General features: G+C 32.1%; 3 protein-coding genes across 4 annotated transcripts; all 3 read left to right on the forward strand.

Annotated features, from left to right (window-relative positions):
* Positions 1,678-4,645, forward strand: LOC104771129 (UMP-CMP kinase 3). Of its 2 annotated transcripts, XM_010495602.2 has the most exons (9): positions 1,679-1,785; positions 2,547-2,644; positions 2,818-2,935; positions 3,106-3,262; positions 3,365-3,445; positions 3,538-3,645; positions 3,740-3,811; positions 4,093-4,150; positions 4,375-4,645. In XM_010495602.2, the coding sequence occupies exons 2-8, from the start codon at positions 2,575-2,577 to the stop codon at positions 4,102-4,104; spliced, it is 618 nt and encodes a 205-aa protein (XP_010493904.1). In that variant the 5' UTR covers positions 1,679-1,785; positions 2,547-2,574; the 3' UTR covers positions 4,105-4,150; positions 4,375-4,645. The 2 variants fall into 2 exon arrangements, with proteins under 2 accessions (XP_010493903.1, XP_010493904.1); XM_010495601.2 differs by lacking the exons at positions 4,093-4,150; positions 4,375-4,645 and having other exon boundaries at positions 1,678-1,785; positions 3,740-3,996.
* On the forward strand, positions 7,964-8,218 carry LOC104772626. Its single transcript, XM_010497217.1, has one exon. The coding sequence runs from the start codon at positions 7,964-7,966 to the stop codon at positions 8,216-8,218; it is 255 nt and encodes an 84-aa protein (XP_010495519.1).
* On the forward strand, positions 11,863-12,208 carry LOC104771130. The gene has a single exon (XM_010495603.1). The coding sequence runs from the start codon at positions 11,955-11,957 to the stop codon at positions 12,201-12,203; it is 249 nt and encodes an 82-aa protein (XP_010493905.1). The 5' UTR covers positions 11,863-11,954; the 3' UTR covers positions 12,204-12,208.

Consider the following 12,214-nt stretch of genomic DNA (forward strand, 5'->3'; position numbering starts at 1 on the left):
AACTTTGTGTTTCATGATTTGTGATTGCCTTGTTTCATTCCTGTTTCATTCTAGTTGCATTTCTGTTGCATTTACTTAGTGTCCTGTTCATTACTAGTCTCTCATTAGTTCATTAGTAGAAGTTTCTATTTCTATCCCTGCATCATTACTGTTATAATCACCCTGTTTCATTTGCATTTAGTTCTTAGTTCTTGTAGTTTACTTTCTGCATTTTACATTTTCATCTTAGGATTGTTAGTGACAAACAATCTTTACATTTGTCTTAACTTAGATTCATATGCATATCTTAACTGTTCACAAACACTCATTTAGGATTGATACCTCTTGTACTGCAATAGCATAAGGGGAATTGAAACACCCATCCATCATTCCATTCATATCTCACCATTGCATCATCATCATCATTCACCACCAATAAAAGATGAGTTTCAACAATTCACCTTCGAATTTGACGCACGCGGGATCCAAGAGATGGAGAATAGTTGGAAGGACTCCAGCGAGTTGAACTCATCGAGCACGTTGGAGAAGGACGGCCAATCTTTAGTGAGTAACTCAACACAATCAGTCTCGAAATGTTGACAAGCGATCCATGCAGCATGTATCCGCTCCATGGCCCAGTACAACGCTTCTAACTCCGAATGCAGGGGGAGGGGCTCCATCTTAGAGACTTGGCCCCCAACAACAATGTTCGCTCCTCACCAACGCAACCCACCAGTCCAACCCTGAATGCACATTGGTTGCTTTCCAAGAACCATCAATCTGACAACGAGGTGAAGAAATCTGGACATCCGAAGACGGAGATGGAGCTGACATGACCGCCATAAAAGAGAGTGCCTATTCCCAGGCTAACTTATCGCCCAAAGCCTAAGAAATTATATCATTCACCTCGATCTCTAACCTTGAAAACCCTTTTTACTTATGGTCTTCCGGCTTGCCCATAAAATTTATGGTAATTGAAGAAGTTGATCAGGATCACCCTGTTGAGAGGCATCCCTCCATAAAACAAAATTCAAATTCCAGTACACCGACTTATATAAAAAACCCTTTGACGAGACATGAGTCGGAGATAAATCCCAAACTTCACAAGAGCGAAGGCATTCAAAGAAAACATGATTAATGGTCTCAACCATAGAATCACACTTTTACACCAAATATCACATTAGACACTTCGGTGTATCTATTGATTTTTATAGATAGTTTTTACTTACTAAAAATATTTATTTTAAATTATTTATTAAATTTAGTTTTATTTTAAAAACTCTAAACCCGCACATCGGACAGATTCTAATCTAGTAGATTATAAGATTATACTAACTAGTTTTAAGAAAAATAACCAGAAGTATTGAACCGCAACAACAACAAAAATATCGAACCGAAAACCAAATATTTTGGATGTTAAGCTCAAAACTGAAAGAACCAAACCGAAATATTTTGGGTACAAGAAAAGAAAATACCAGTTTTTTTAGACTGAATAATTGAAATTTGTAATACACACTTATAAGAGAATTAAACAATAGTAGTACTATACTATAAAAACTTGATTTAAATTGAAAAGTAACAGACATCTGGACTGGACAATAATTATAAAACTCCTTTAAAAAGTAACAACACAAGATTAAAAAACGATTAAAAAGGAATGTACAAATATATACTATATCAAATACCTATATTGTATGTAGAGCTTTGTGTGCATATTTATATATTGGCTTCCTCCTTCATCTCTCTCTCTCTCTCACTTTTTTTCTCAGCGTCTCACCAAATTCTCCGTGTTTCCTTTCTCTTCAGGTTCAATTTTTGGTTCTCAGATCTTTCTTCTCTTTTTTTCTCAATGCGTTTTGCTTTTTGTCTTAAAATTACCCGTGAATGTAAATACAAAACTAAAAAAACAAAAAAAAAAACATGTGTTCCTTCGTGTCTTTGATTTCATGTCATTATCTCAAATGTTTGGTCTTTACATTTCGTCTAATCTCTAATTAGATCTTATAGATTCGTTCTCCAGCTAACTCTGTGTAATTGGTCTTGTTCCCAATTTTTTGTTTCCTTTGTTTTCATTGTTCTTCAATCGGATCTGATCTGCATGTTTTAGCATTTTAGATCTGCCGATTACATCACCTGATTTTGGATTTCTCTAGATTTAATCACGAGGGTCGATTTGAATCACGTTTTTAAACAACCAAATTTGATAAAGAACACTTTTTTTTATGGTTGAATTGTTCTAAAGTTTTCGTTTTTTTTTTGTTGTTCTCCTTATGTCGGATCTGATGTTCTTTTGTTGATCTCTATACGTCAGCATTGAGTCTGTGCTTACATCACTTTGATCATTCACATGTACAAAAGCAATTACTTTTTTAAAAAAGTTAGATTTTTGTTCACATTGGATCTTGCGTTTAGATCTGTGCTTAGGGAATGGTTAAATTTTGAAAATTGTAGAATAAGATCCTGTTCTTGTGCTCGTTTTACATCTTTATAGTTAAATTGTAGTCAATAAGTTAAAGCCAGATACTCCATTGCCTTATCTAATTGGTCAATTGATTCTTTCTTCACAGGTAATATATAAACGAATTGCTTAGTACCATGGGATCCATTGTTGATGGTGCAAATGGAACCGCAAGTGGGAAGAAACCCACTGTTATTTTTGTCCTTGGTATGTTCAGGGTCTTTCATATGTTACTTCTCGATCATCATGTTACTGGTTTTGTTTATGTGATATTGTCAATAGATTGCATTGTCCTTGTATAATCCTTGAGATGTTCCCTTAGGTCGAGTTATTGTAAATATCTTCTTAGTTTATTTATTTCTTGGATGTTTTTTCAATAGGTGGTCCTGGAAGTGGAAAAGGTACCCAGTGTGCCTATATTGTCGAACATTATGGTTACACACATCTGAGTGCTGGAGACCTTCTTAGGGCTGAAATTAAATCAGGTTCTGAGAATGGGTATGCCCTAAAACTTTCTGGCTTTGTCTATATTTATACATCAGCACTACTGTTCTGTGAACAGTTTGTTTTTTTCAACTAAAGATAATGAAGAGTCACCTTTGCTTTCATTGTCCTTGTGGAGGTTCTTTGCTATTGTGTTGAATGATGCTGTTCAATGGTTTATGCAGGACTATGATCCAGAATATGATTAAAGAAGGGAAGATTGTACCTTCTGAGGTTACAATCAAGCTTTTACAGAAAGCAATTCAGGAAAACGGGAATGATAAATTCCTCATTGATGGTTTCCCTCGCAATGAGGTAAACCGTGCAGCATTTGAGAAAGTTGTAAGTACTTTAAGATTTCTTATTGAACATTTTTTTTTCTGTTTCTTTATAGATATGCACACACCATTGCTTAAATACATGTCTTTTGATGATTTTTTATAGACTGAGATTGAACCAAAGTTTGTCTTGTTCTTCGATTGTCCTGAGGAAGAGATGGAGAAGCGCCTGTTAGGCCGCAACCAGGTTAATATGATATGAAAGCCCTGTCACTTTGTTCTGTTTAGGCTCTTGTTTCATATATTGATTGATTGTTGCATCCATTTCTGTTGTTAAAGGGGCGAGAGGATGACAACATTGAGACTATAAGGAAGCGCTTTAAGGTGTTTCTTGAATCTAGCTTACCAGTGATTCAGTACTACGAAGCTAAGGGGAAAGTTAGGAAGGTGAGATATTAAGATACTTTTTCGTCTTTGACTGCAGTAAGGTTCAGCTGAGTTCTAAGTTGTAACAAAGTGTTTTTGTACTAATTACCTTCAGATTAATGCCGCAAAGCCCATTGAAGCTGTATTTGAGGAGGTGAAGACAATTTTTTCTCCTGAAGCTGAGAAGGTAAAACTCAATAGTTGTTCTATTCTCTAAGTAGTGAGAAAGGAAGTACAAAATTCCTGTAAATCACCTGTAATAGAGGCGTGTAACTGATGTCATAACATGTCTGAATCATGGATTTATGATTGTTATGTAAGATAAGGAATAATGCATTTGGATAAACTTTAATCCAAGTTTTTTTTTTTGTTTTTTGCAATTCCATTCTAAAATTGCTTGGCACGGTAATATTGCTATAACTTTTGTAGATTCTCAAGTCTAATGATTCTGTGAACGTTTTTATTTAGGTTGAAGCCTAGGCAGCAACATCGTAAAGAGATACCGAAAACCCTATAAATTGATCAGGTATGTATGCATCAGTCAATGTTGATCACTTTTTTTGATATATATGTTCAAACCCAACTCATGTTTTTGACCTATAAAAGCGAAAGGTAACTTAAGAATCTGGAATAAAGTGTGTGGAAGCTGATGCTTGTTACACACATTTTGACTTATTATATATGGTATCTGGTTCTGTAAAGGACAAAAGTATGATTATTAATGTCTGTTTATGTTTAACATTTTTGCAGGAAGCTAAGCTTTTGCATCTTTCACACCAGGAAGTCTCTCTGCTTGGCCGTATTATTTTTTCCTTATTAACCATATGATTACTGTTATTATTATTATTATATACACCTTTTTACCTATTATATAATTTTTGTTTTGTTTCAAATTTTTGTATTTGATTGGATTTTTGGTTGGGAATTTTGTCTGCCAATCCGTGATTGGCTTCTTGTAATTTCATACAATTGAATTCATGCCATTTTATAATATATATATATACTAGATAAATATTTGCCCGATGTTATTTTCAATTAGGCTGTTGCATCACTCTGATTTGATTTGATTAATAAAATTAAGAGCTTTTAGCTTTTGTCTTCGGCAGATCTAGAGATATATCAACGAATTCTGGAAGACAGTGATCTTAGCTTATGTTACTTCAGTTGGTATCAGAGCCGAATTGGTTTTTTGATTACTATGATGCTTGGGTGTTTCTATCTTACGGATGTAAATTGAAAACGTAAGACGATAAGCGGATGGTGATCTAGATCTAGTGTCTAGTGCTACAAAGCTTAATCGAGATCTAATATGAATGTTCATAACCATGTATTTGATGTATATAGAGCTGAATATTATAAATTCAAATCTATGAAATTAGATAATGAAGAAATACAGTTAAAAAATAGATCGATGATTTTGGTAGGAGAAGTATAACTGTTTAGGACCAACTAAGAGCAATTCGAGTTGCATAACAAGTTAACAACCACATATATCTTTTGGTAACATTTGCTAGTCTTTTGTATCAAATTTGAAGATTCAAAGAAAAAGAAGAGAAAAGGCTAATAAAAATCTGAAATCAAGAATCCATGAAACCAAGTATTACAAGAGAGAAAGGGATAAAAGAAGAAGAAGACTAATACCTGCAGGGACAGGACCAACGATATGTTTGTCGTGGGTCAACTACAATCCACGTTCCTTCATCGGATACTTGAGTTCAGCCAAAAAAATTATTGGTGCAATATAGATCAATGATTTTTTTTTTGTTTTGTTAAACATATACATCAGTGACAGTATGATACTGCATAACTGACTAAAGAACGTGGACTGTGGCTGAACTACGACAAATACATTGTTGGTGAAAAACATATTGTTGGTTTACTGTTTTATATGTACTAAGAAATTTTCTATCACATCTATATATATATATATTAGTAATGAACATGCATGAACATATTAGATTTCTTAATTTGGTAAGAGATTTTCTCTGGTCTCCTTTTCTTCTATTGTCTTAAACTTATTTGTACAAATATTTTTTCATGATATATATAGTTAGTATCATATCTTTAGTATATATATAAACATGGAAGTTAACGATTTTCTCTTGTTTATTTTCCTTCTATTGCTTTAAACTTTTTTGTAAAAATATATATTAGTTATGAACATGTATATACATACACATGCATGAACATATTGGTTTTTATTTTATTTTATTTGAGTAAGAGATTTTCTCACCTTTTTTTTTTTTTTTTTTTTTTGAGTAAGAGATTTTCTCACCTTTCATTTCTGAGAAAGAGATTTTCTCACCTTTCATTTCTTCTATATTTTTATATACTTATTTAAGCAATGTTGTTAGAAGTTTAACCCTACTATCATGTGGCATATTACAAAAAATGCCATTGCATTTTATTTAATTTAAACTAACCAAACAAAGCTTATATTTTTGAAACATAATATAAGAAAACAATAATTTTGAAATTATTTAACAGATTCCCAAAAATTATAGGAAACAACAACAAATTATTTAGAATAATTATAAAACTTATTTTTATTTATAAAACTAAGACTACATATATATGCATCACTAAATCATTTAATAATAACATATATATATATATATATATATATATATATATATTAAAACTAAGATACTACATTTTTCTATTTTAAAAATATAAAATTATATTTAATTTATTAAATATTTTTTTGCACTGCACATCAACGCTCTGAAATCTTATTAAAATCTAATAAATCACAAATGTTATATTTTATTCAATATAGTATATACATCTTATAAAAAAAATCAAGAAGTGAAATCGAGATTTTTAAACACAACTATTTCAATACGGGTTTTGTTTTATTTTTTGGATTTTACAAAACTTATATGATTCACGGATTTGAACAATGTATCATGTACCGAAAACGGGTTGAAATCAGAATATAAAACTAAGGAAATTAAATGTAAAAAATGATAAAATGTATAGTAGATCAAGTAAAACTTCTGCTATTATTTTATAACTAACAAATTACAGTAAAATTTAAGCAAACATTTCCAGTGCTGTACAACACGGATAACTATATATATATATATATATATATATATTTATTTATTTATTTATTTATTAATACATCTTTATGATATTATATCCAAAAAATTGGTGCAACATACATATAAATCAATAATATTAAATTTCTATATTTAAAGAATAATTCTTATATATATTATGTTACTTTACCAATTCTTTTTTTTGAGGTAAATTATTCATACATTATATAAGCATGTTTCAGTTGGAATTAAATAATTAATAATAATTCTACTGAAAATCAGATAGAAATAGTACAACGTAAAAAAATACCGAGCACATAAAAATCCGTTAACATTTGTAACCTAAGAGAACCTCCAACGGTAGGTTTTTAGTGTGTTTCAAAATATTAAAATATTAAAAAAATAAAGCAACGTGAGAGAGAAATTAGAAGTTGTATCTAAATTTCTAATTTTAGAACCTTATTACAGCACTTCAATAATTTCAATATTTTTTTCCAAAATTTAATTCAATAATTTAACTATATAAAACCTATTAATATTTAACTTCTTGGAATTCAAAAATTAGAACTTCACCATTGGTGATGGTCTGAGTACATCCAAATTTAGATTAGAACTTCATGTTGGTGATGGTCTTAGTACATCCAAATTTAGGAGGTTCAACCATGGATTTAATAGAGTTTGAAATTTAAACAAAAATTATCTATTTTCAAATCTTTATCAAAATCATTAGATATTGGATCTTTGATTTACAAAGACCAGTTAAAAATCTTGGTAATTCATTTAGTAATTTATTCTTGGTTTTTGAAATTCATATCATATATCAAATGGATTTGAGTGGATTTGAAAATAAAGAGTAGAAGATTCAATTATGGGGTGTAAACATGTTATTTGGAAATATATGATTTCAGAATAAATAAGAATTTCCAAGTTTTATCTGGATTTACAAATCAATGATTGAATAAATCCCATATTTTATAAAACCTTAAAATACAAAATTGCATATAATTCAAATTTTATCTAACCATATTTAATCAATGATTAGTCCCCAAAAATCTAATCACTTTGTCTTCTTCCGTAAAACAAGCAAATCAATAATAATCATAGTCAATTTTCATATATTTCCATTTACACGATGGTTACCAAATTCCTTTTGTTTTTGGCCAACTATTACCAAATTTTGTTTAAGTCAATTTAAACAGAAATCACAGATGATGTCCTATATAAAGAGGCAAAGACTGAATAATATATAAACAACTTCCTCTCTATACAAAGAGGCCAACTATTATAATTCGAAAATGGCGAAAAGCATGTTTAAGATGATGATGATGCTGGTATTGATAATGATAGGATGTGGCTTCCAAGCATGCAATGGAATGAATGTGGATGGAAGCAAGCTAACACCGGCAGATTCAAGCTTTGTCTGCTTCAGAAATTGTTCCATAAGTTGTGGCATCCACAACGAACCATGTTACGAAGATTGTTTAACGAAATGCAATCTCCCACAATGGGATTTTAGATCAACACCATCATCGCCTCCCCCTACCATATAATAATCTTTCTGTTTTTTTTCTGTATTATTCTTAAAATCAAATTATCATTGATTTCTATTTTTAATTTGTGTTTTTTACTTTTTACGGATTACATTATGACTTTACGATGAAAAAAATTTAATTATATGTGAGGAGGTATTTGTGCGACAAGCCTGTATAAACTTTTCTTTCATAACATTTTCCTCAAAAGTTATGACTTTTCTTTCATAATATATGTTGCGCCCCAAAAATAAAGTTCTTCATCTGGAAAGCTTTGCGAAATGCAATACCAACAGGGAAAAACTTACATGCCAGAAGTATCAACCCGGAGGTAAAGTGTCCTCACTGCGGGGAGGAGAAATCTGAATTGCACCTCTTCTTTCACTGCCCCGTTGCTGTAAAGGTATGGGATCTGACCCCCTAAATCTCCTATAGCCCCCTTGCAGATAGCATCATTCCAAGCAGGAATTGATATACTGAATAAGTCGATCTGCCTCCCACCGGTGGGAATCTCTCAAGGCCCCCTCTTTCCGTGGATCATATGGGCACTGTGGACAAACCGTAATAAGAAAACTTTCGAGCAAAAAGAGATGAAGAGCGAGAAGATCCTTGTTCAAGCTATAAATCATGCAAAAGAGTGGATCGAGAACCAAACTTCCAAGCAGAAGACGGTATCATTACCTCGAGCTAGACTGAACCAGGATCGAGATCCCGATGCAATCCAGTGTTTCTCATATGCAGCTTGGCGAGAGGACACAAAGCATGCGGGGTTAGGATGGATCTTCGGTGAGCATCTCTCATCCCCAGAAAAACTTTTCAAATCCACGGCGGTTAATGTCAGTTCTCCTTTGGTAGCCGAAGCGTTAGTGCTGAGAGCTGCCATCAACTAAGCCCTCGACCTTGGTTACCAGAATGTTATCTTTGCTTCAGTTTCACAACAGTTGATCAAAGCAATCATTGGCGAGCTTCCATCGAAGGAGCTCCATGGGATTCTCTTCGACATCCTACATCTATCTCTTCGTTTTCCCTTCTGTAATTTTAAGTTTGTTAAAAGAGAAGAAAACTCTAAAGCAGATCTGTTAGCTAAAGAGGCCTTAGAGCATCTCCACTGGTAATTACTCAGTGGGTTACTCATGGATTTGGGCCCCAAAAAAACAATTAAAAACCATTTTTGGGTCTAGTTAGCCGAGAATCGTTACTGTGGGAAGGATTCAGATAAATCCTTTTGGAACGCTATGTGGCGCCTGGTGAATTGTGGGTGAGTAAATATAAAAGCGTTTTTTTTATTTTTTTCCTCATTTTTTTTCCTTTCTTCCCCCGACTTCTCTCTCTTCTCTCTCGAATGTAACGGCTGATGAAGATGCGATTCTTCTGTAATCAGAAAAATCAATGGATTGACGTCGAATCCATTGATTTTTCCGGCTTAAATTGGTTGGTTGTTGGTGACCCGGAGGCGATGGTTTCCAGATCGGCGGAACCGTTAGAATTGACGGTTGGGTTCTCACGAGAAACGACGGCGGAGTTCTTGTGGTGGGATGACGACGGTGGAGGTTACTTCTGGTGGCCCACAGCGAACGGCGAGGTCCACTGGCTAACGAGTCGGAGAGAGACGGTTCGTGTTCTTATCTCCGATTTATTGCATGTTTTGTTGATTCATATCGGGTGGTCTTTAATTGGTAGGGTTTCAGATTAATTCGAATGATTGTTTGAATGGTGATTGTTTTCTATCGGTTTGACTGATTAGGCGTAGAACATGAGATTAGTTTGATGTTCAATTGATTTTGAGCTTTGTGTGGATGGTTAACTGGTTTCGGTTATAATGATTGATTGTCTGATTGCTTTTTTATGAGATTAGATATGTTTGTCCTTTTTGTTATAGCTTGTAGAGTGAACCAGTTTGTTGTTCTTATTAGGAGTAGAATGTATTTTGGTTTATGTTTTGTATAAGTTCTTGTGTGATTAATATTGACCCTTTTGTATTGTTTTGTGCGAGGTTAAATGGTGAAGAGTGGTATCCATGAAGTGGATACAGCGGTTGGATTCTCTTAACCATCCAAGGTATGGTACTCTAGCTTTGATATGTTGTTGTTAGATTATGTTTGAGTTTGTGTGTTGGCATGTGCTTTATTGATGTTCTTGAAGTGTTATGTTTGTAATTGTGTTATAGATTGTGTTGTTGTCTTATTTGCATCAAGTGTTTCAGATTCAGTTTGTGATTAAAATTTGCTCAAGGGTTATTGTCTTGTTGTATGGAGTGGTTAGAGTTTGCTTTTATGGTACATGTTTTGCCACATGTTATTGTTTTGTTTGCTCAAGTGTTTGAGTTTGCGGTTGTGATTAAAATGTGTTCAAGTGCAGTTGTTTTTTTTTTATCAAGTGTTGCGGTTGTGTTTAAAAAGTTTCAACAAAGCAAATGATGGTCTTTGAATATAGTTTTGACTTTAAACATCAGCTTTTTGAATACTTTTAGCCATTGAGATTTACTGAGAAAGTGTATCTCTTACCAAATGTCTACTCAAAGTGTATCTCTTACTATAGAATTATCCGGTGGTGTTTCAATAAATTGAAGTATATTTTGTGTCCTTTAAGTTATACTTATTTACAAATTTAATCCTTAAAAAATTGCACATACAAACAGAATCAATTAGATTTCTAAAATGTCTCTACAAATTTGGTTTATAATTTAAAACAATTTATATATTAAGAAATTTATTACATTTAATAACATATGCCAAAAATATCTATACAATATTTTCTTTGTTTAAAAACTTTAATATTCAGTAATAACTATATTGTTTCATATGAACAATTAAAACTTTAATGATTATTAATATGCTTATAAAAAAGAGAATTTGTTAAAAATACCATTTTTGATATACCCCTTTTCAAAACTATCCTTTTTGCCCATTTTTATTTTTGCCCTTCTTTAATTTTTAATGATCATTTTACCCTTAGATGAAAAATATTTTAATCAATAAAAAGAAAAAGAAAAATTTCCCGCCAAAAAAAACTCCGACATATTTTCCCGCCAAAAAATTTTCGAAAAAACCAAAAAAAATTTTGTCAAAAAGGATTTTAAAAAAATTTTCGACAAAACAAATTTTTCCGCCAAAATTTTTCCCCCCAAAGAAAATTTACAAGGTTTTTAAAAGGTTTTATAAGGTTTCTACCTTATAAAAGTCTTATAAACACCTTGTAAAAGCTTTTACAAGATTTTTTAAAGAGTTTTAAAAGGTTTTTTAAACACCTTGTTATATATATAATCTTAGGGGTGTATTCAATCTTGTATACTTGTATAAAAGATTTAAAAAAATATTTACCCAAGTCAACTACTTTAATGATTAAAACATTTCAATAATCGAGATCTCATACATTACATTTTTTATTTTACATATTTGGTGAATCATATATTACATATTTTCCAGTCACTAGATAACATAAGAAAAAAAAAAGAATAAAACAGCAAGAAAATAATTTAAACAATAATTATCAAATTCTAATTAAGGCAAATCAAACAGAAAATAAATAACACAAAAATCTATTTCAGTCAAAACAACAAAAAATAGCATATGTTTTTCTTTTGTCAAAGAAAAAAAACAGCATATGTACTATATATAGTAGACAAAAAAATGAATATAAATACCCCATTCCTCCCGATAGCTAAACGCACACTCCAATCTTGTATCCATCAAATAAACAATAAACATCATCCATACATAGAAGATAGAACAAAAAGAAACTCTTACGTAAGAGAAAAATGGCAGGAACTGTGGGTAAGATGATGATGGTGATGGCTTTGGTAATGATGGCATGTTGTCTACAAGCATGCAATGGGATGAAGGTTGATGAAACCATGCCAGCGGCAGCGATGGCTTCAAAACTCGAGTGCTTCAAAACATGTTCCATAAGTTGTGGCAAACAAAACAAACCATGTTACCAAGATTGTTTGACGAAATGTGGTGTACCTCAATTTCCTTCTAAACCATCATCCCCTTCAACCGCTTAATCTATTCCCCA

Source organism: Camelina sativa, chromosome 20 (genome assembly GCF_000633955.1).
Source record: "Camelina sativa cultivar DH55 chromosome 20, Cs, whole genome shotgun sequence".
In the NCBI taxonomy this organism is placed as follows: domain Eukaryota; kingdom Viridiplantae; phylum Streptophyta; class Magnoliopsida; order Brassicales; family Brassicaceae; genus Camelina; species Camelina sativa.

Coding starts and splice junctions, on each gene's coding strand:
- LOC104771129 (XM_010495601.2), top strand. CDS start 2,575: ATGGGATCCATTGTTGATGGTGCAAATGGAACCGCAAGTGGGAAGAAA. Junction 2,645..2,817: donor CACTGTTATTTTTGTCCTTG/GTATGTTCAGGG, acceptor TTTTTTCAATAG/GTGGTCCTGGAAGTGGAAAA. Junction 3,646..3,739: donor CTAAGGGGAAAGTTAGGAAG/GTGAGATATTAA, acceptor AATTACCTTCAG/ATTAATGCCGCAAAGCCCAT.
- LOC104772626 (XM_010497217.1), top strand. CDS start 7,964: ATGGCGAAAAGCATGTTTAAGATGATGATGATGCTGGTATTGATAATG.
- LOC104771130 (XM_010495603.1), top strand. CDS start 11,955: ATGGCAGGAACTGTGGGTAAGATGATGATGGTGATGGCTTTGGTAATG.